The following is a 23,377-nucleotide window of genomic DNA, read 5'->3' as shown; positions in this document are numbered from 1 at the left end:
TAACTATGGCTCCGTTTGAATTACCTGTTTTTGGGGTTGTTTCCTTAAAATCCAATAACATCATTGCGTTGCATATTTAATAGAGTGTTTTTATACCTTGGCATGATGTATCCCATCTAATCGAATTAATTTTCCATATGGGGATATAATAATTTCATGGGTAGAAGGTATGAGTTATTCCGAATGAAAAAGAGATTGGATGATAACGATTTTTAAGTTCATTTACGTTTGAGTAGGATAATGTCAACTACAAAACTATTCTCTCATATAACATTGCTTGAGTTTTGGACTAATTTGCCCCTATTAATAACGTAGCAAATTTTTGAATAACTTTGCCCCAACTAATAAAAAAAAATTAACTTTTGGATTAATTTGCCTATATTAATGATATAAATTCATTTTTGGATTGATTTACCTATGCTATTAACAAAATTAAACTTTGTAATCATTCGCTCATATTAATAAAATAACTTAAATTTTGGATAAATTTACCCCTACTAATAAAAAAAAATTATGTTTTGACAAATTTACCTATTTTATAAATAATGAAATCACTAAGTTTTGGACTAATTTATCCATGTTATTAATAAAATTAAAATTTTTGCCCCTACTAAAAATTTTAGATTGATTTACTCCTACTAGAAGCAAAAGTACTAATTTGATCACACTAGTTAATTATATAATCACATTCTCTGATTAATTTCAATTGAAAAAAGGTTTGATCACATACTCCATCGCCGAAGGTAGATAGCACTACTACTTAATTTGATCATCAGTCATCATCTCCACAGAACAAGGCAAAACATTTGATTTATGTGTGTGTGTGCGGGTTGTTGGGTTCGACCGGCCAACGTGCTGGCACGCCATCATTTTTCTTTTATTAATGTGCGTCCAGTTCAACTTCTTCGTCAGTTTCATCTTGCTCCTGCTCTCTCTCTCTCTTATATATATATATATATATATATATATATATATTGTCGATACGATAAATTATCCTATATTAAGGGGAGGGGAGGACCTGAAGTGGTCCAAGGTAACTCGGAGGAGATTGAATCACCATCGAACTAAACGAATGTACTACGCATCCGTCTGAATTTTTTTAAACAGAATCACTTCTAATACGGCAAATGGGTGCCACCAGCCCAAAGGCTAGTCGTTTGCTCTTTCTCTCCCTCTCCTATATATGTTAATTAATAATGTCGCATTCTGACGATGAATTCCATGTCTCAGAACAGAGCAGCCTCCAACAACTATTTGGATTTTAAAAGGGAAAGAGGTGCTCTTATTCATTTATCTTAGTAGTATTTTTTCCGTCTCATTGAAATAATCGTACTTTCCATTTAGGGATATTCCAAAATATTTATCATATTGAAAAAATGAAAGTACCTTTTAGTCTTTTTTTTGTATATAGCCTTTCTTTCTAATCATATAACGTATGCAAAATTGCGTATGATTTAACGTAGAGTTGCTTAGTTTTACAGATTAGATTATATCAAGACAATGCATGGAATTGGCGCCATACTCAAAAAATCGAAATGTAGCATCTTTGATTTTATTTCATTAGAAATAGAAGTAAGTTAAACTAGATTAGATGTGCCCGTTACATTGAAAAAAAAAAATCTTTGATTTAGTAGTAGTAGTAGTAGTTTATGGTTAAGTAGGTACAACAGCACGTCTCAGCCCATCAATCATCCATATTTATTCGATTCCAAGACACGCTTCCTTTGCTTTAGTACCAGTACTTTGTTCAGAAATGGACATTTTCTTTGCAGTTAGCTCCAAATAAATTTTCCTCTTTTTAAAAAAAAAAAAAAAAAATTTGGGTGTACGATACGACAGTCTTTTGTGCCTCTAGGACATGAAAGAAATTAATACTATAAGTAACTATATATGATGATATTGAATGTTGTCCAGACCCAGGCTAAGCCCAGAGCTGGCGTAGAGGCTGCTCAATTCAGGCTTTTCCTCCAGTTTCCTAATAATCTAACAGACGGAGCTTCTACATTAGTATCAGGTCCAACCTAATCGATCACTTTGCTCCCTTTTTTCAACCATTCAGGACGCAACTGCATCAGCCCAGCCCAAGAGCTTCAGGCTACGTTCTTATTTTTGGTATTTACACTAATTAGGTAGCGTTTTCTTATTTTTATTAATGAATAAAAGCGTTACAATTTATGTAATTCAAATAATATTTGGAAAAAAGAAGAAAGAAAAGTTTGAGAACTAGGTCAATCAGTCGAATCGGATCACTGATTTAATCGAATTTTATTTGATTTTTTACCAAAGCGATTTTGTACTACGAATCAACTCGTAAAAGAAAGTCAGTTCACAGGTCGGAGACACGGTTCGGTCCGAATCTAACAACACTCTGATAACAGCCCCAAACGAACAAACGCTATCAAACCCCCCCATGTTCTTCCCTTTTCTCCCTTCCGGTCTAAACGTATACATACATGCTGCAAAAAAACATTGCATGCAGTTTTACTTAGAAGTTTAATGTCCACATAATATCAGCAATGGATTTTCTTACATAGTCTAAAATGTGTCTCTTTAGCCACTACAATACCAAAAGAAAAAAAAGAGAGAGAGACGTGTTTCCAGAAAATAAAGTTTCCCACCCCAAAAAAAAAAGGAAAAAAGGAAAACGAAACGAACAAGAAGAAAAAAGAATATAAAAACATGTCGTTACCAAACAGTTTACCAGAAGATGGCCTCACTTTTTTTTCTTTTTTTTTGGTCTGCTTTTCAACATATAAGAGTATCCTTTATACGAAGTCCAAACAATCAACTATTACGTACCCTTCTGCTTTCCACCATCATCTTTCTCGTGCACTTTGTCCCTCCTACACCCACACATCAAGAAGGCAATAAGCCAATAAGAACTTGCCTTGGCCATTTCAACGTACATCCATTCTCACAAACAGCCATCATATGTGGACATCAGACGAGTTACACCTGCCCCCATAGATTATCCATTCATACCTGAAAAATGATACCACAAAGGTCGACTGTAAGTACTATTGGATCATAAGAATCGCTAGATCAAAAAGATTACATGCCAAATAGTAAGATTCTCTTAGATGACAAAGAACATTGGCAAGCTTTTCCTCTATAGGCTGGTGTAATGCCTAGACTAGCTAAGCAAAGGTCTCACTCAGGGGAAAATATTGCAGAAATTATAATTTTGCTGGTGAGAGACCTCAGCAGAGCATGAAGATAGGAATTTAATTTGTTCATGACACTGCTTTATTGCATCTTAAACCAATCAGGCATACAAAGTGGTGAATATTTTTGAAAAACAAAAGGGAAGCAGAATACCTCTATCTTTGAAGAACTGCTGATGAAGCCCTCTGGGAGCTGTTGTCAGACCTATCATCATCTGTGGAACATTCTTCATTCCTGGTTCTCCACTGTGGGTCTTTCAATTCTTGAGCATTAGCAAAGAGAAAGGAATCAAATTTAATATTTTCACCTCCCTCCTTCTTCAAGCTATCACTAATGCCATTATAATCAATCTTCTCCAGAATGTCTGGAAGAGGGAAAGGACTATCCTTGCTATGTTTACCTCCCATTTCTATGTCAATGATGGCCTTAGGATTGATAGTATCCCCACAAAATTTATGAGATATGGATCCCCTGTATGTATCATCTTCTTCAGTCACCCATTCTCGAAAATTCACTAGCACTGGTGGAGCCCTAGAGAGAAAGATTTCTCTCAAGTTCCTGATTATCCCCCGATTGAATGGGTTTTCCTTCTTATCATAGCGGTAACGGAAGTTCTCATATGTGGTCTGTTAACAAATCTGAATCAGAGCTAATGCACACATTCATTTTCTTCTTCAATGGAGAAGAACATATTGGTATTGGGCATCGTCATAGAAAGTAGTATTGTTTTTCAAATACATGCCATCCATACAGCTAAAAGTGAATTTGGCTTTTAAGATATAACACAAATGTGGACGTTCTTAACAGCAGACCATGATTAATTAGAAAGTGGAAGTGTTCACTGACATTAAAAATGTCAGTTCTTCAAGAAATAACAATACCAAAACACAATTCAAGACTAAAGGAAAATTAAAGTCACAAGAGAATGAAACAGGAAAAAGACCTGCTGTTTCTTAGCAACAAATCCTAACATGAACAACATAAAACCTCATGCATTTCCCCCGTCGGTTGCAGTTTCTTTACTTTAACTGTTGGTGAGCTGCTAAAATCTAAAAGCGTTCTTGTGATTCTCTTCTAGAATGGTACCATGTCCCATGGCTCAAAACATCATTAGCCTAATACTAGAACCATTCCTACTGATCGAAATGACAAACTAATCATGCCAACAATGGAGATGGTCTTTTTTTTCAACCTAAGTTCAATGTACATATGAGATTTCCTTTGGCCTTGAAAGCACTATCCTAGCTTGCTTCCTTTCACAGGAGTCAAAGAGCATTCAGGAATGTGGACTTAGTGGACAGTGTGTATACAATGAACTTCTTGCTCCCATCACTTGCATGTGCTTTCTTATATCTGAAGGAACTAGCTATGCATACTTTTCTTTCCAGGAAATCAATCAGTCTTTTTTAATTCTTTCTCAACCCACATCAATCAGTGTTTTTTAATTGCCTCACTCCACAATACTTTTTATGTTCCTCATTCTCGACATTTGCACTTGGTCACAGTCTAATTGGTGCTTTCAATGGTAGAAGTTGAACACGTTCAAACAATTTTCCTTTCCCTTTTCTGGAAAACAATCTTTTTAAGCATTATCCAGTCTGGTTTTTCAACATCCATTTAACAATTTCAGTTATGAAAACAAACCAAATACGAGTATTAACTATATCCAAAATTACACAGTTATACATTAAATTTCTTTTCTTCATTTTACAGTTAGAATCTTGAATGCAATGCATTCTCTTCTTTAAAAATAAACATGTGGTTCAGAAATCTTGATGCATAAATAGAAAACACAACAAAAGAAATGCATCAAATAGACCCAACTGTAAGCTATAAAACATCAGCCATTTAGGACAATAAAAAGCAATAAACAAATAATCTATCAAATTAGAGCATATAGAGATACTTGTTGAAGATAATTAACCATTTAACTTTCATAAGAGGCTTAATCCAGATAGTTTAGCATAGCATAAAAGCTATACACAAGTACAAAATATATGTCGTTCCTAACAAAGACAAGGACTTCTGCCTATATAGAGAGATACAACAATATGTATCACCACTAATGCATCTCATGAAAATAAGGTTCAATTGTCATAGTAGCACTTTGACTCGAAGCAGATAATACTCGACTATTATTATCCTTAGTTCAAAAGAACATATAGTTAAAGAGGTTAGAGCAAAACCTGATTAGTGGACATGAGATAAAAGTGGAAAACACTAAGTCCACCAACGAACCAGACAGCAATAAAGCAATATACTATTAGAATGACTGATATGATATCCTCTGACATGCTCCGCCAAATGCTTCCTGGTTGCTTAATAATGTTCAACAACGAAAAGGTGAAGACATATGTGCACAAAGTTGTGGAAGTTGTAATGAACAGGATGAAGCACCGATAATTACGCTGCAACCAAGTCAACATTCAATTGGCAGGTTAATTACATCCAAGAACAGAAGAAGACAGCACTATAATGTTAGGGAAGAATCAAATGTCTTAACAAGTTTGAGAAAATTCTTGTTCAATGGTACATCAGAAAATGAAAAAAATAGGGGGAAAAACAAAGCAAGTCAGGTGCTTGGTAAAGCAACAAAGCAAGTCAACAACAGTGTAAGATAATGTAGGAGGAAAAAAACACGTCCTATATTTGATGAATGAATCCACGTCCATCCAACCGGTTTCTTCTGGTAAAATAAGCGTGCAAAGTTCACTTGTTTCTTGTGCTATCTGTTACTTCTCAATCAATGTTTCACAGTGCAAGTAGCATTTTGAACCATAAAAGCACATTCTAGTTTCCTGCAACAATTTGAATCTCTACACTTTCAAAAAGTGAAAGAATCCCATGATTAGTGTCAAAAGATCTTGAAGTCTTGACAGCAAAAAGTGTATGACTGCTTTGTTAAAAGGCAAAAAACTTCCATTGAAATGTACTATCCCTGGTGAACACTCTTACTAGTAAGGTGCACTTCTGAACACGTTTTAATACTCGCTTCTCTGTCTTTTAAGAAATGGCTACAAATCATATTCAAGCGGATTCAGAACTTCTTCAAATGCATTAGTTCCCTCTCAAATACCTAAGGCATTTGATTAATTGGACTTGATGAAAGCACCCTAATTGCATGAAGAGGAAATAATTTGAAAGTATACATGTTTTTAGTATGTTGAACTAAATAAGTACAAATTACAAAGAAGATAATACTCTTAATGTATAATGGAATATAATCAATTTAGTACATTACTAATTTTCTTGATACATGAATAAAAATTCAAATTGTAAGAATAATTCTAGGAAATTGCATGATTAAGTATGTGAAAATGATAACTCTAGAGCATTTATTTCAAGCTTGGAGGACTGATCAGCTTAAACTTCTTCACTATTGATTTGAATCCAAACAATGTGAATGCCCAACTACTAAATTATTAAATAATTAAATGGTTGAAAGCACAAATCCATGCGAGAGGACCATATTTATTTGCCTTCCATATTCTAGTTTATCTTAGTAACTGTGAAAAGTTGAGATGAGTTATTCCTAATCAATGCAAATCACTTATCTCTTCCTTCTGGAAATAGTTATGGACAGAACCAATTATTCCTAACATATTCTAGTTCTACACGAAAATAAAGTCAAGTAAGATCTGCCAGAGGGTTCAATCAAAACTAAAGAGCTAGACACTCGGAAACCTATCGCAATCAGGATTAACTCCTTACTGCCACTGCCAAGGTAGTTACACAGAAAAAAAAAGAGTTTCACCAAATGACCACTCAACAATACAATGAACCATAAAAAAAGCTAGACAATCGAAAGCCTATCACAATCATGATTAGTACTCCTTACTGCCACTGCCATTGTAGTTACCAAGAGAAAAAAAGAGTTTAACCAAAATGACCACTCAAAAAGGACAACTAACCATCAATCTAATGTTATTGGAATGGAAAAGCTAAACGCGAAAAAGATGTACTTTAGAAGGATGGATTAAATATTTGCAAGACAAGTAAATGCATCTTAACCATCAATGTCAAAAGTTTAAGGTGCACAACTTACAATCCCAATACACTGACCCACCCATGGACAGTGGTGATCGAACCTCTCGACACAGTTGTTGCAAATTGAGCAATGTGAAGCACGTGGTGGGCGATATAGTAAACAAGTGTCACAGTACTTGACTTTAACAGTCTGACCATGGACGAGCACATCCTTTGTTCTTGGTAATTTTATATCGGGAGTTGCACTACTTATCCACTCCATAGATGCAGAAGAGGAGGAAAATTGATCCTCTAATTCAGGAGGCCTGGAGTTCCTAGGAACTATTCCAGGATTTGTCCCAGATGTCATGAAGAGAAAAGTCAAATCCTGTATAAGTGGGATTAGTTTAGTTTGGGGTCCCTGTGACATAATATACTTTACGCAAAATGACACTATGATTCAGCCTACCAGTACTGTAAGGATGAATCCCACAAGAAGCACAATATGCCCATAAACATCATCAACTTCTGACAACCTCAGAAGCATTTTCATACAGAAGGTCAATGCAGGAGCCCCAATCAGGAAGGTAGATAAAAGAACTGATGACCCATCAGGACCAAAGATAAATCTCCCTCCACACAAGAATTTCTGAAATCAGAACAAGACGTCATGATACTGTGCAGAATGGCAAATGTTTGTTCAACTTTTTTTCCCCCTCTGAGAATGCAAAATTTTCATGAAAGCATGGAGGGGGTACATCTGAGATAAGAAAGAGAACTGAGTAAAAAGACAAACTACAATATAACTATTTTGCTACTTTAGAACTAATATCGAGAGCAGCTTAATTTTCACTAGTGCAAGAGATGTATCTTTAGACATTTAAAAATAGTAGAGTAGAAGGTGATATGGCGTTTCAAGGCTTATGAAGACAATAACAAACAATCTGAATCAAAACGTACCATCCCTTAAAGTGACAATCTGTTTAGTGTTTGTTTACACAGAAGACAGCTTAGCACCAACTAACTGGATTGTGCCTATTAATATAAGCTCTAAATGCTGAGAGAAAGAGAAAAATAGCACCTAAAAAAAAGTTTGGCCTGAGGAGGCTTTTTTTTTTTTTTTTTGAAGAGGGGGGGTGGGGGGTGTTGGCAAGGAGAAAAGGAAGCGGAACAGAAAGAAGCAAGAGGCAAGGGACAGGTTCTCCTTATGCCAATAGAAAAAAGGACTAATGGAAATGCAGAGTGTTGCAGAACATAAGAACTTGATTCAGAATTTCATCTGTGGCGGGAAGCCAAGTGATGGCAATTCTAAGCACTGTAATAAAACGTGCAAATGTGAACGAAACAGTTACGCATGAATTGGACAGCAAGTCAATGAACACTGAAGAAAAGATTGGGCAGATTACTAGTGCTTTACTGAACCTTTCCTCGAACGGCACTGTAGGATAACAAATTATCAAAGGGATTTCAAGCATCAGAAAGATTGTTTCGAACTAATGATCAAACTATTGCAGATAAAGAGTAGAAATGACAGATGAAAACATTGAACGTGCGATGTAGATGGTGTTTTTGTTTTTTTTGTGGGGTTGGGGGGGGGAGAGATGAAATGAAACAGCTAAACAAGGGGGATCATATTATCTTACATTTCGGCCCTTCCATACTTGATAAAGCCTTTTCTTGGGTTTGGAAGACGGAGGGTGGTGGTCATGCTCGTGCATGGAAGGTGGTGCTGCAGTCATGATACAGAATATCGTCCCGGTCTCTGGGACCCTTTCTTTGGGGGGGCGGGAGTGGGGAGGTGTTCTGTCCGGATGATCAGATCTCCCCTCTTCTTCTAGAATCAAAGATTAAACAAAATATACATATGTAGGAAAAAATGATATATGTATTGGTTGATAAGTTTACATGCAAAACAAAAAGTCTTGGCATGGGTGAATAGAGCGGCAGATTGAGGGAAAGGGGGCTAGCAGTGGTGAATGCATACGGGAGGGATTTGGAGATTCTCGGGAGATTGAAGGAAGAAGAAGAACAACAACAAATATCCAACCAACAAATCTCTCTCTCTCAGTGGTTCGTTCCACCGACCCAACCCCCCCGGTTGGCAAAATGACCCCTCCCCTGTGGTTTCTTTGTTTTCTTTTGAGGGAAATCTAATGATCTTCCGCTGCTGCTCTGCCCGAATGACCCCCTCCCAATGCCCAATCAATCACATCCCAGTCAGGCCACTCTCTCGTCTTAGCTTTCTCCTTTTTTGTGTTTTTTCCTGTCGCCTTGGAAGTTGGAAGTTTCGCAACGGTCTCTTCTTTTTCTCTGTATCGTGTCTGATATCAACCGCATTTTTCTCTCGGGACCCTAACGACACATTGCATTGCATGCTCACCCACCATAGTGGCTACCAGGCATACATACCTACTACTATTACTAGTAGTACATGCTTACCTCCCCTCCATTTTTTTTGGGATAATTTTAGAAACCTCCCCTGAAGTTTTAAAAATTATATTAATCTCCTTTATCAGAAATTTGAACCCCTTACTTGCATAAGATATAGTGAAAGTACTACTTTGCCCTAAAACATTATGCATTATTACAAATAGATATTTGACAAAAATAATGGTTAGGGCACTAAATAAATAAGATTAACTAATAAAACAAAAAAAATGATTATTTCATCTCAAATTAGCAACCATAATTACAATAAAAAAAAAAATAGCATCAATTGCTATCCTAAGATTGAGCTAGTTTTTGTGATTGATATCACTTGACAATGGTCAGGACAGACAACCTTAGATAATCTGCATAGATAGAGTTTATGAGCAAGAAAAAAAGAAGAATTTTCTGATTGACTTATTTTGTTGAATCTTGTGTTCAGACAAAACTATTAATGCCTTTTGTTGTTGATTTGTTGACTAAGACTTGTATATTTTCTGCACCAATACTTTTACTTTCACCTCGTCAACTAAAATAAAAAAGATTAATTTTTTTTACCCAAATTTAGATGCTTATACTAACAATTTAATAGCATTATAGAGTTAGTTATGTCTTTAGTTACAAATGACACAAAATTATGGCCATTACAATTTGCATTAACTATGTGCAGAGACTATTGTTATTTCAGGTTATAGTTGCTACATCTTTTCAAATTTGACGTATATCTATTGACTTTTATTAATTATTTTATTCTTTACTAAAACAACTTGAGTACAATTAGAAAAGGGCATATATGAAAGAAAATTATCATCTCACTTCTCCAAATACTTTTTTAATAGTACTTTTTCTGAATTGGACTAATCTGTTACCAAAACTAATTGTACCACTTCCCTACACACTTGTACTAGCATGTGTGGGATTATTGATGATAAAGGGCATTTCTGTCAAATTATCCCATTAAAAAAAAGGTATCTTTTGTCAAATAATTCCAAAAACAAAAGTATTTTTGTTAATTATATAGCAGCTATAATCTCTTTTCATTTTTTTTTTGGCCGAAACTGGGTTCACGTATCTCCAGAAGAAATTGTTTCCACTCAAGTCCCAGAAACAAACCCAGGCTAAATTGAGTTCCCGACCGCCTACAACTACAATTCTGCTTCTTTGTATCATGTTTGGTTTGGTTTCCAAGCACAAGAAGTCATCCTTATCCAAGATTGCTGGACTCCTACTTAGTATTCAACTCCACGGGATGGGATATCATCAGACCAAGAATAAAGCTACTAACAGCTCCAATTGGTAACATTGAACCTCAGAATGGGCACCAAAATAACAAATCAAACCCAAAAAAAAAAAAAAAAATTCGATGCCATCATAGGCTATACATCCAAGACAGACGGAATATCAGACTCGAAACAACATGTTTAACCTCAAAAAGTCACCATAAAAGATGCCGAATGCTGAGGATTGGAAAACCTGTATTTTCCAGTCATCCTCACAGCTTCAGCTTGCCGCCCTATGCTCGTACGCAAGCCACAATGTTTCTTCAGCAATCTGAGAGATACTCATCAGCATACATGGCTCACGCCATCCTTTCTCGAGGTTATGGATCAAAACAAGCACAAACAAGAAAAGTACAAGACAATACCTCTCTACAAGCCTCTCATTTATCTACTTGCTATGCTGGAGATTTTCCCATTTCAACATCACAAGAACAAGTTATCCGCCACTTAAGCAAACCTTTGCTCTGACAAGGTGTGTTTCATTCGCAAGCAAATACACGCTTCACAATTAGCCCTAGACCAAAAAAAATGTCATACACAGCAACTACTCTTCCGCCTTCTCCTCAACTAGTCAAATGCGAAGTCACATGCAAAGTACAAAAGGCCGATAACAAGGAACAGCTTAAAATAAATAAGCCCCACAAGTATGATGTTCAAGACTGGCCAAACATAAATTACAACAAGAGAGAGCTCCACCTCATTGGGTTGCATGCTCCAATGCTAAATTACAAGTACATTGTACATTGAACAGCTACACAAATTACAAAGATTTACTCAGACTCTGAGCTACATTACATAATAGACTTTTTGAACCGCATACCTGCACTGCCAAATACACTAAAGAGTTAAACAAAATGTGCTCCAGCAGATCGCACAGTCCATGTACATGCAAAATCTTTCCTCCCGTCAACTAGCAATATGACTGAAAGAACGAAAAGTACAATGTAAGAAAATTGTTCAGAACAAACAAATTTTCCACCAAGAATCACAGCATACTTCCTGCAGCAAAATTTTTTAAATGGATTGCATATCTGCAACTTCTTTGAAATAACAAAATTTTCCTAATAGAAGTCATGTCAGAAATGCTTCTCATCAAAAACCAACAAATACCTTGATCTGAATCTTAATGTACAGAGAGCCTAGTAATCAGAATCAAAATTGGCCTAGACATTGACAACAGGGCACAGCACCCCATCAAAATCATTGCAATCAAGATATTCATTCTCTCTGCTTCTCATTACGGAAAATGAAAAGCAAATCAACCAGAGGGAAAATAATCAGCAGCTGCACCCATTTTCATGATAACATCTGATGTCTCTAAATGACTATACCAAAATTCAAAAAAGCAGCCCACATAGAAATCTATGTTGGGCAAAGAAGAATAAAATACTAATTTTCTTTTGATAAATCAATTTTTTGTCACCTATGAGTAGAAAACAGTGAAAAGGTAAGTCAGCTATCAACCGTTGAAGGCATCTGACTCAATCCACAATGCAATCCATGACATGATGAAATATAAACCAAAGCATACTCACAGATAAACATGATCCATAGATGAAACCCTTTTCTCAACCAAGTAAAATTTTGCTACATGTCTGAATGATGAAGCTACATCAAGTCATGACATCTGTATTTGCATAATTATAGGTCGAGTGCCCAAAAGAACTAGTGAACAAAAGGGGACCAAATGGACAATCTCAGCCAAATTGACCGGCCATGAAAAGCATGGAATTGATATTGTTAGCACAAGAAACCACTGTCTTTACAGTAAATACAATAACCCTTGAAAAGTAAATTTGAGCATCCCAATATACAAACAAAAGCCAAAAGAGCATTTCAGAAACAGAACCTACCTACCTTCAGTAAAAGTACTCCACTCTGATCATCAGTAGAAGTAACCCCTGCACTTTGCCGATCCACACAGGCATTTCTTCCTCCTATAACTTGCTTGGTCAGATTGAATCATCCCATAGTCAAATGTCAACTCCTGCATAGGAGGTATATGCCTGATAGCAAAGAAAGCAATGTGGAGATATGAATCGTTGTTGCTTTCTTGTAAGACTGGCAGCCAGTAAACATTTGGTGAACAGCTATGGTTCATGAAGCGAGCAACATTCCCACTATTTTTTGCACTAATAACAAGTGGAAATGGGGCTTTTGCTGACTCACTTGAAGCATCATGCACATTTTCCACTGGTTCATATACCCGAGTAGCATCAAAAACATAGCCATCTTCATGTTCACTCGCAAGCTCACCTACCCTAGATGCATCAACTACCTCTCCTGCATATTCACAAATAAACCCCCCAGCACGGATTGGATCCCAAGACCTAAGCCCCCAACCTCTGTCCTTTGTTTTAAACACTTCAAGACGGACTTTCAGACCGGCCTGAGATGTTCGATTCCGGCAATTAGGAGGGCATGAGCAGGTCAGGCCACACTCATGTATCAAAAGTTTGTAACTCATTATGACTCCAATTGAACTATAGGGCACATGGCCTCCATTTCTCTGAATGCAAGGGCAATTAGAATCACCGGGTTGACATCCACCAAGGCAATGGCAACCTGTAAAAGATTTAGGTGAAGAGAACGGCTTCAAGTACTTAAGGCTTGGAATATATGTGAAATAAGCAGGTCCTTTTACATCATCAACATCATTAACAAGAGAAACAGGTTGACTTTCAGCCCCTGAAGTTAAGTCCGGCAGTATGACTCCTGACCGTGAAGTAACTCCGCCCTTCCACTGCTGGATAGATTTCCACAATGTAAAGGCTGCAGGCTGGCCAGCTACTCTGCTCAATTTGTACTTGAAAACGCTGCAGCCAGACTTATTTTTCTCAGTCCACGATTCTTGGATTTTATAAACGCCATCGTAAACATATATCTTTCCGGTTGAACCAGAAACATCTTTCAAGCCCCGAATGACTCTCACTTCATTGGCTCGATGCAGGCTCTTTTCCATGGCAAGATTGCCTCTTTCCAGCTTCTGATCAAACATCTGACCATCTCTCCTTTGGACTCCACCCTGGCCACTGTAAATCAAGACGTCTCCATCATCACCCTCATCATCGTATCCTCCAGATGATACAATGCTGACTGCCAGAGGTTCTTCATCCAAGGTAAGTTTAACACTCATATAATCAATCCCAGCCATACTTGGAGCATGCAACCCTACCAGGCACAGCTCCATCCTAAAAAAGAAAATATCACCAACTTCAACCCCAGGGACATGACCGATCCTTTTCATAATATTTGTCCGGATCCCTTTATTTGTCATCAAGGTTGTTGCAGCCCTCAAGTCTGGGCGCCTTGTAGATCCTGGAGTAGCATCTTTTGCTTCTTCCATTTGGGTAAGTTTTCTCCTAAGCAGATCAAAAACCAATAGTATACGTTGCACAATCTCCCTATCACCATTAGATTTTCTATCAGGATCCAACTCCACAAGCCCAAACGTAGTGAGGAATCTATTAGCCTCTGAATCCACATCAACCTCTGAGAAGGAATCAAGGTGCTGCTGAGCTCTCCTGGTCCTCTTTTGCGAACCACCATTCTTTTGCCTCCTTCCACTGCTCCCATCTTCTACATCATTCACATGCATGCTAAACCCACTCGCATACAGCTCACTCTGATTTTGAGAATCACTGTAACCATCATCTTCTATGACTATACCTTGCATTGCGCGATTTTTGTTGCCCTTCCTCGAAGGTCCAGCATCCCCATTAGCGGATGGACCTTGTGGAGTTCTAAAGGCATTCAGTGGAACAGGAGAGGGAATCGTAGTGTTACCGAAGCCATAAAGCCCCGGTTGATTGGGTGCACCAGAAGGGGTGGTGTTTTGGCGATTATGAGAGCCATTAGAAACAGAAAATGGGTACAAGGGTGCAACTCCCGGTGGAAAAGGACCAGTTGGAGGAACACAAACAAAAGGTGTAGCTTGGGGATTTGACACGGAGCCCATGCCAGGAGAGGAAGGAAACATTGGGACAAGACATCTCAAAGGCCTTACGTCCAACACCCTAGACTTATCAATAGACCCTGATGGAGGAACTGAATCTGAACCCAAACCTTGCTCCATTACACCCCCAAACCTCCCCTACACCTACAAACCTGAGATTAGAATCCCACCCGAAAAAAAAAGAAGCTCTTTTTTATGCTTAAACGACCACAAAAACAGCCGTAGAGATACCTCACAATTATACTATTCAGAAAAGCAAAGAAAAGAGCAACAATAGCGAGAGGAAGAGGACGAATAGCCTCTCACATGATTCAGGCAGTCAGCAAACAACATCAAGGCATAGGCTTCAAAGCACAAGTCTTTAAAGGTGCAAGCTTTGGCCCCAGTTGCAGGTACAAACAGAGCTATTCTGCACATGCAAAAACAGAGAACCACGAGCAGAGTAAAGTAAATGAGGGAGGGGGAAAAAATCTTAAAACTCACAATTCAAATTATGATGAAATCAATACAGAACAGCAGAAACCCCCAAATTTTCAGTTAAGCCCTAAAAGCCCAGATAGCCACAAAATTTCAGCTAAGAAACGTACCTACTAAAAAGTGGAAGACCCTGGGAGCTCAATCGTGATTGAAGACAAAGATGGGCTGTTTCAAACGAGATCGGAATGGTTTCGGGATGGAAAGGGTAAAAGCAAGAGAAGCCCTGTGCAGCAAGTAGTGCATAAATTATTTATGCGCGAAAATGAAATTTGGAGAAACCAAAAAGTAATCCCCCCCCCCCCAAAAAAAATATGATACCGAAAAAGGTCCAATCTTGGTGAGAGGAGATCAAATTTCAGGGGAGGCAGCCAGAGGAGGACGGGGAGAAGAGGACCAGATTTTCCAAGTGTTGAGTTGAGATTTAGCAATTGTAAGCAGAATAATAAGTACATACACACTACTCGCAAGTGTCACAGTGAAATACACGTGGGGGCCAGAGTTTGGCGTTTTTGAGGTAAACTTCGCTTTGTTGTCCTGCTCCTAAAATGCAATTGAGCGCGCACAGGCATGGCAATTAAACCCAGGTCGGAAAGAGGCTCGACACATTATTGGTTTACATTACCAATAGCTCTTCTTAGGCTTAGCAATGTCCTGAGAGGATCAGACTAATGGCAATCCCTTTTCTTTCTTTCTTTTTTTATTGGCATTTTCCTTATCAAAAGTGTTAATTGTTTTCTTCTAGAAATAAGGAAGGTAAATTTGGAAGAAAATTGTGCGCGAGTACTTTTGTTTCACTTTTGAGATTACTTTTTATGACAGGGTCTGACTTTGTTATTAAACATGTCAATCAATGGGAGGTCAGTGTAATTTTTAATATTAGAAGATATTTATGTGAAATTATTAGAAACCTCAAGGGAGGTTTCTGAAATTATCTGAAATTTTTGTATTGGGTACATTTGGAAGTGAAGGAAATAGAAGGAAAATGTACCAAATTTGACGAAATTATTATTTTTTTTTTTTGAAATTTTTTTTCATTTTTTTCCGATTAACAAATACTTGATGTTTTTGTTTCTTTTCCTGCCACATTTGCAACAAAATATCCCATTTTTCCTTTTTTTGTTCTCTTTTCCTTTTTGTCAACTGGTGTCTTTTCTTTTCCTTTTTCCTTCACTCCAAATGGTTAAATATTTGTAAAATCCTTCTATAATGAGTGAGACCCTAAATTGAGTCTATGTAACTGTTGTACTTTTCACATAGAGTAATTTCTAATATAAAACCACCATAATAGGTATTGTTAAGTTAGTATTTGCAGCCAAACGTAAACCTTTATTTTTACATAATTGCAGATTATTCATTATTCACCAACTATTTGTTTTGAAGGGATATGATGGAAAGAAAAGGGAATAGGATAGAGAAGAAAGGAAATAAAATGGATGGATAAGGTTTTTAATTTTTTAGGAGAGAAATAAAAAGATAAGAACAGAAAAGGAAAGATTAAAATAAAGTTAGCTCGTGTCACTGCACTTCCTATCTAAAAAGTGGGGTGGAATTGAGGGAAAGCAAAAATCATGAAAAAATATAAGATTTTCTTAAAAGTCCTTTTTTCCTTTATTTATAATTAATGTAACTATTTTCAATCTAACCTACACACCACTGAGCATTTAAGCTTTGTTTTTTAAAGTAATATTTGAATTTTTTTAATACAAATTATTTTATTTATTTTGTGTTAATTAGAAAAAATTTCATTTTTTGCCATTTTAGCTTCTTCCACTAAAAAAAGAACAAAATAAAAGATATTTAATTCATTTTGGGATAAGTAGAATTTCACGAGAATAAGATATAAATAAAAAAAATTAGGGTAATATGCTACAAATATGTTTACAAATTAGATTCGTTACATCATGGACAATTAACAAGTGATTTAATTAGTTATATCCTACTATTTTTCTTCATTTTGTAAACATTATGTTTAGTATTGACTTTCTTTCTTCTTTCATTTGATCGAATGGTTAATAGTTAGGGTCTGTTTGGCACAGTGAAAATTACTTTTAAAATAAAAATATTTTATATAAAAAGTATTTTTTAAGAAAATAATCAATTTCCACTTGATTTTTAGGTGTTTGGTTATTAATTGTATGAAAATATTTTCCTAATAACTGAAATGCATAACTATTGTTGGAACTTGGTTTTTTTTTTTTTTTTGCAGGCGCAGGACGAGGATAGTTGTTAGATCGATAATCCCTGAACGGTGTAATATTTTTTTGTATATTTTGTATCTCTAAGTGAACTGCTTGTACATCCTTATAATAGAGGTGTGATATTTTGTTACTGTTCATGTGGGTTCAATGCATAATAATTGCATTTTTGTTGTAAAGTTTTACAAGTAGTTTATATAGAATTACACTTCATTCAAAAAATGTTACACCATTCAAGACAGTTATCACTGATAATCGTCTGTGCCCTTAGTCCTCTGCGGTCATGGGGCAGGGACAGTTGTCAGTTCAATCATTTCTAAGTTGTACAACATTTGTTGAATGTTTAGTAACTTTAAGTGAACTGCTTGTACATCCTTATAATAGAGGTGTGATATTCTATTACTGTTCATGTGGATTCTATGTATAATATTTGTATTTCTGTTGTGAAATTTACAAGCAATTCACGTAGAATTACACCCCGTTTAAAAAATATTACACCATTCTGAACGGGTGTCACTGATAAAAAACAAAAAAAAAAAAAAAAAAAAAAGCTTGGACCTTTGATCCTTTTAACTTCCATGCATCAATTTTCCAAGACATCTATCCATGCCTGAAATCCATGTTGCAATCTTCCAGGACAGCTATTATTACTCAAACTTTGTGAATCTTGACCATTCGTTTATATGGATGTGTGTATTATAGAGAAGGAGAATAAAGGATAGAAATAGAATGAGAAATATGCTTTTTCTACGTAGATCGTGAGGATCTGTGTATGAGAGAAAACTTATTAAGGGGAGAATTTTTTAAAAAAAAATTAAGGGGAGAATTAAAATTAGGAAACTGCAAGTGAATTGGTGATGAAACTAGAAAGTTTAGAGCGAACATTGGGACCGACAGTGAAATTGGAAAACAACTTCAGTACTTCGAATCTTGAAGTTGTTTCACACCATCCAATGTAAAATAATTTCCACGGAAAAAAATTTTCTCCAGACAATAACCTAACCAAACACCGAAAAGTGGTGAAAATATTTTCAATCCAATCAAACACAACCTTAGTTTGGGAGTTTAAGAAGGGAAAGATAACGTTGAGAAGAGAGATGACAGAGAAAAGATAAATTGGCATTTTAGAAAAATAAAAATGTTCAAATTTAAATTGGTCTTGTCTCCACATTTGGAGAAGTTTTTTTAACAAATCTATCTCCTCATTTCTTCCCTCATCTCTTCTATTCTTCTCTTAAAAGTTCTTAAATTACGGAAGAACCAAGCTTCTTCTTTAATTTTCTTTATTTTCAAATATCAACTCCTAAGTGAAGTTTTAATATACAAAAGTGAGATGATTTTAGGTTCCTAGATAGTTTCCGGGCAAATTATTAGTTATAAAGGGTAAAGTGTATATATTTGGCGTTTAAGGGGGCAAAGTGCCCGAGTTCAGGAGGGCAAAGTGTAATTATCTCTTACTTTTTTTAGGCATGATATTATTGTATATAATGGAAAATTGTGGTACAAATAATTAAAGATTCTTTAAGCTAGCTGGCAAATTATGAAATCACTCTCTTTGTTTCTTAAAAGGAAGTTCAGCTTAATTAGATACAGTCAAGTGCAACAACCCCCCAAAGGATAAAATTTAGCTTTTATGAGGATAAAAATGAAAGTTAAAAAAGTGACAAAAGATTTTTAATGGATAATAGAGATTGATAATAGAGACAAGGGTTAATGGATAAATTTGAAAATAGATAAAGTTAACACCAAATTAACTACCTATACTATCTTTATTATTATAAAGATTTTATTTTGTTCTACTTGAATTTAAAAACTTAGAAGTATCCATCAGTATAACAAACGGAAAATGTCAAAATTGACTTTTTATCTTTGGCAATTGTTATCAAGCAAGCATGGTAATAGACAAGGCATGGATTGGAATCACTTTGAGTCTAGACCCATTAAATTTATATACTCCTACCTCAAGCCTTAAATGGATTTGAAAAGAAGATTCATACCCAAAGGGGCCAAAACTATGTGCATTTAAGATATCCACGGGTATTTTTATAATGCACAATTGAGAATAATAAATTTGAAAATCATGCAGCAATAGGTTAAAAGCAAGCAAAAAAATTTAATTCAACATGACATAAATCTATATATGTTGTTATCACACTAAATATATCAATTATTAGAGGATGTGTCTATGTATATATATATACTGGGTTAGAATTTTAATTTAGGATCTGTTTATATATATATATTTATAGACACGCACAGGGTTAGAATTTTAGATCTTGTTTGATAACTTAATTCTGTACTTAAATTTAATAGATTTAGATCGTTTGATAATAAAAAATTGAACATCTGAATTAATTAAGTGGCACTGAATTTCCTAAACAAAACTTGTTCCTAAAATTAAGTGATATGCTATTCACCTATCACTAAATATGATATGCATCCAAATGTATTAGATTTAATACTTAACAATTTAACAACTTAATGGATTTTAAATTTAAATTTCAGTTTTATCAAACGCACCCTTAATTTGGGATTTGGATTATTCAAAATCACAATTATCTTACAAGGTCGTCTGGATATGGCAAGGTATGGGTTTGGCAACGTGGACCCGAAACTTAAGAAAGTTAAGGTTACGTTTCGGGTTACGGTGCTTTTGATAAAAAAATACTTTTAGATGCTAAAAGTACTTTTAAAATGTTTGGTAAATATCATCCCATAAAATTAGGAATAGAGCTTTTGGTGTTAAAAGTATTTTTAGCAAAAACTCAATTTTGGTACTTTTAGAGTAGTTTTTGTGATTCAAAAAATAAAACATCAAATTTAATCATTTTATCATATATTATGAACCAAATAAAGAGATAAACACTTTTAAAAATTTTCAAATTACACATTATCCAATACAATAAGTACTTATTGAATTACGTATCCAAATAATATAATTAAAAGAGCTTAAGTTATACTTTTATTAAAAACTCTACTAAAGAAGTATTTTTCAATAAATTATCGCAACCCCAGATAGGCCCTAATAATAGGTCCGGGTCAAGTTTGGACAATATCCGACCTATTGACGCGCAAGTTCTCAAGTAAAATTCGAATTCCGAATTTCTTCAAGCATTATTATTCTTCTTTAGAATTTCTTTTATTGTATTCTAGATTTTAGTTATTGATTATTTACAAAATTGTTTTTGTACGTACGCATGTAGAAGATTTTTAGAGTCACTTAGAAGAGAGTCTACAACTATCATTATTTCAATGTAGATATACTAAAGAAATTACAAGTTCTATTATGTTTTTACCATTATTCTTATTTCTAAATTTAGTGGAATATGATATATGTGAATTTGTACTGTATTGTTTGGCTTTAGTATTAGTTCAACCGAAAATGTTTGATCTGGTCTTAGATGCATTTTATCAAATGAAAGAGCGTCGAAAATTGGAAATGCCGCCCATGGGTATTGATAAAGAGCAGGATGGTAAAAAAAAAATTGATTTTACCTATATTGTTTTGGACCTCATCTTTGCATCCAAATGCTAGACATAGTCTTTTGAGTTTTAAGTTTAAATTTGTGATGCTTCATCTTTTACATTATTGGTTTGGTTTTTTAATTCACTTGCACTAAAACTCTTGGATCCATCATTTCTGGCGTGCTTCTTGTTTGATTGTGGTTAAAAGATTAGATTAGGTTATTATCATTGTTTAACATTAGTATACTACTATACTATAATTAGAACCACTTAATTTGATTACGTTGCATCCTAGGAAACAACATAGTATGTTGATTTGTTCGTTTCTAACATTTTTATTAGTTGGTTTTCGGATAGTGCAAGGCGGGGGGACTAAGACTTTGCTTGGATTATATTTTTTTGGACTTTTTTAAAAAAAAATTACTGTAATGATTTGATATATTTGAGATAAAAAAATGACCGGAAAATATGTCCACGAAAAACGAGCAATTTTTCAATCCAACCACACCCTTAGGCATATATGCATCACTTGATTATTATTTTTTTTCCAAGTTCCAAGAGAGATTCTAAACTTTAGAAGGAGGAAGAGAGGAAACAAGAAAGTTTAAAATTTAGAATTAATCTTATATACACTGTCAGTGTATACAATATCACCATTAAATATATGTTGAATTTGAAATTTAAAATTTACTCGTCTGTTATTCAAAAAGTTAAATAAGAGATCTCATAATTGATTATCTGACCAATGTCCAAACCAGTTAGTTAAACAAACAGGGTCTTGGAGATGCATCATGTAACTTTTTGAATAGGGAAAGAAATTGATTACTCATGCTTTTAATATCCCTAAGCATGTTCATCGGCCCCACATCATATTGCATACAAATACAACAAGGGACAATTGCAGAAACCTCCCTAAAGTTTCTAACACTAGCACTCATCTCCCCTATGATTTAAGAAATAGCACTAACTTCCCCTAATAATAATTGTGTTTGGATTGTAAATTATTTGAGATAATTTTGTGAAAAAGTACTGTTAGCACTTTTTTGATATGATGTATGTGAGATAAAAAGATGATTGGAAAATGGATTGATGATGCAAGCAAATCAATGTGTGTAAATAAGGTGTAAATAAAGTGAAATAGAAGACAATCCAAACACAAGAGGTACCTTTTTTTTAGCTTTCATGTTTTCTTTATTTGTTTACATGGACTTACATAATTAAATTGGCAAAACCACTACTCCAATTTCAGTAACACGCACTTGATAATTGTCCAATTCATGTACAGGATCTAATTCTTCCTCATCGTAAATTTGCACTCACAAGGCTTAGAAATTTATTCTTGATTGGTTTTCAGGCTTTCATGTAACATTCACATTATGCTAAAAACTATACCTTTATGTATTCTCTATATATAATTAATTGTACATTAATTTTAGGAAAATTTGTCAAATTGGTCCCTAATATTTTTACAAAAAATTTTTTTAGTCCCTAACATTTAAAATCAGTCAGAATAGTTCCTAACGTATAAATTATGAGCCAGTTTGATCCTAATGCTCGTATTTGCTCTTTTTTTTTTACTAAAAATAGCACACCGGCATAATTTTAACGGTAAAATTGGAAACATTCGTTAATCCATAATTTTCTACCATTCTCTTTCTTTCTGATGGTTTTCGCCATTTAGCAGCATAGAAGAGGGGAGTATGATTGTTCACATCCCTGAGGTAAGGCAAAATTGGGTTCTTAGTCACCATTGCTTTGGCAGCATCCACATCTGCAGCTAAGGCCGCGTGATGAAGAGCAGTTCGGCCAAGTTGGTCTGCGGCTTCAATCTGCTCCTTAGCTAACTCCTTCACAAGCTTCTGCACAAACTTCGACCGCCCACAGCTAGCTGCCACATGAAGGGCTGTCATGCGAAGGTTGGAGATTTTTGCTGTCTTTGCATTTTGATTGGAACGAAATTGGCAATTAGCTTCTTTCCAACCTCCTTCCATTGCTGCTCTGTAGAGTTTTGAGAGCTTGGTTGTATCAGCTTTAACAATTTGCTGACCCCCTTCTCTTGCTGCTTCGCGAACAAATTCCAATGTCTCGGGATTTAAGCAAAAAGAAGAATGGAAACTGTAGTTGGAATTCAAGAATAAACAAGAAGAAGAAAATTATGAAGTAACAGTAGGCTGAGAACCAATTGAAGAAGCGGTGGAAGAGTTTGAGGGATGCAAAATTATAGATTAATGAATGTTTTCAATTTTACCCTTGAAATTAAGCCGGTGTACTATTTTTAGTCGGAAAAAAGAGCAAATACGAGCATTAGGACCAAACTGGATTATAATTTATATGGTAGGAACTATTCTGACTGATTTTAAATGTTAGGGACTAAAAAATTTTTTTTGCAAAAATATTAGGGATCAATTTGACAAATTTTCCTTAATTTTAAGAAGAAATGTTTGCGC

The 23,377-nt window shown here is 35.2% G+C and overlaps 2 protein-coding genes and 1 long non-coding RNA gene across 7 annotated transcripts; all 3 read right to left on the bottom strand.

The window, feature by feature from the left end:
- Positions 1-2,670: 2,670 nt before the first annotated feature.
- Positions 2,671-9,497, bottom strand: LOC113696739 (probable protein S-acyltransferase 3). 3 transcript variants are annotated; one of them, XM_027216129.2, is made up of 7 exons: positions 8,775-9,497; positions 7,601-7,780; positions 7,211-7,519; positions 5,352-5,573; positions 3,566-3,791; positions 3,319-3,427; positions 2,671-2,982 (listed from the first exon to the last, which is right to left on the bottom strand). In XM_027216129.2, the coding sequence occupies exons 1-6, from the start codon at positions 8,868-8,870 to the stop codon at positions 3,321-3,323; spliced, it is 1,140 nt and encodes a 379-aa protein (XP_027071930.1). In that variant the 5' UTR covers positions 8,871-9,497; the 3' UTR covers positions 2,671-2,982; positions 3,319-3,320. The 3 variants fall into 3 exon arrangements, with proteins under 3 accessions (XP_027071930.1, XP_027071923.1, XP_027071935.1); XM_027216122.2 differs by having other exon boundaries at positions 3,319-3,791; XM_027216134.2 differs by lacking the exon at positions 5,352-5,573 and having other exon boundaries at positions 3,319-3,791.
- A 1,539-nt stretch (positions 9,498-11,036) lies between these two features.
- LOC140009704 (uncharacterized) lies at positions 11,037-11,339 on the bottom strand. Its single transcript, XR_011817227.1, has 2 exons — positions 11,204-11,339; positions 11,037-11,109 (listed from the first exon to the last, which is right to left on the bottom strand). It is a non-coding gene; the product is annotated as an uncharacterized lncRNA (long non-coding RNA).
- A 107-nt stretch (positions 11,340-11,446) lies between these two features.
- On the bottom strand, positions 11,447-15,890 carry LOC113696721 (histone-lysine N-methyltransferase, H3 lysine-9 specific SUVH1). Of its 3 annotated transcripts, XM_027216110.2 has the most exons (4): positions 15,381-15,686; positions 15,100-15,202; positions 12,696-14,937; positions 11,447-11,760 (listed from the first exon to the last, which is right to left on the bottom strand). In XM_027216110.2, exon 3 carries the CDS (start codon positions 14,911-14,913, stop codon positions 12,724-12,726), a length of 2,190 nt encoding a protein of 729 aa, XP_027071911.1. In that variant the 5' UTR covers positions 14,914-14,937; positions 15,100-15,202; positions 15,381-15,686; the 3' UTR covers positions 11,447-11,760; positions 12,696-12,723. The 3 variants fall into 3 exon arrangements, with proteins under 3 accessions (XP_027071911.1, XP_027071901.1, XP_027071917.1); XM_027216100.2 differs by having other exon boundaries at positions 12,696-15,202; positions 15,381-15,890; XM_027216116.2 differs by having other exon boundaries at positions 11,735-11,760; positions 12,692-15,202; positions 15,381-15,742.
- Between the last annotated feature and the right edge of the window lie 7,487 nt (positions 15,891-23,377).

The sequence above is a fragment of the Coffea arabica genome, chromosome 6e (assembly GCF_036785885.1).
Source record: "Coffea arabica cultivar ET-39 chromosome 6e, Coffea Arabica ET-39 HiFi, whole genome shotgun sequence".
NCBI classification, from domain to species: domain Eukaryota; kingdom Viridiplantae; phylum Streptophyta; class Magnoliopsida; order Gentianales; family Rubiaceae; genus Coffea; species Coffea arabica.
Note: the sequence above shows the minus strand (reverse complement) of the source record. Positions and strands in the feature narration are given on the sequence as shown.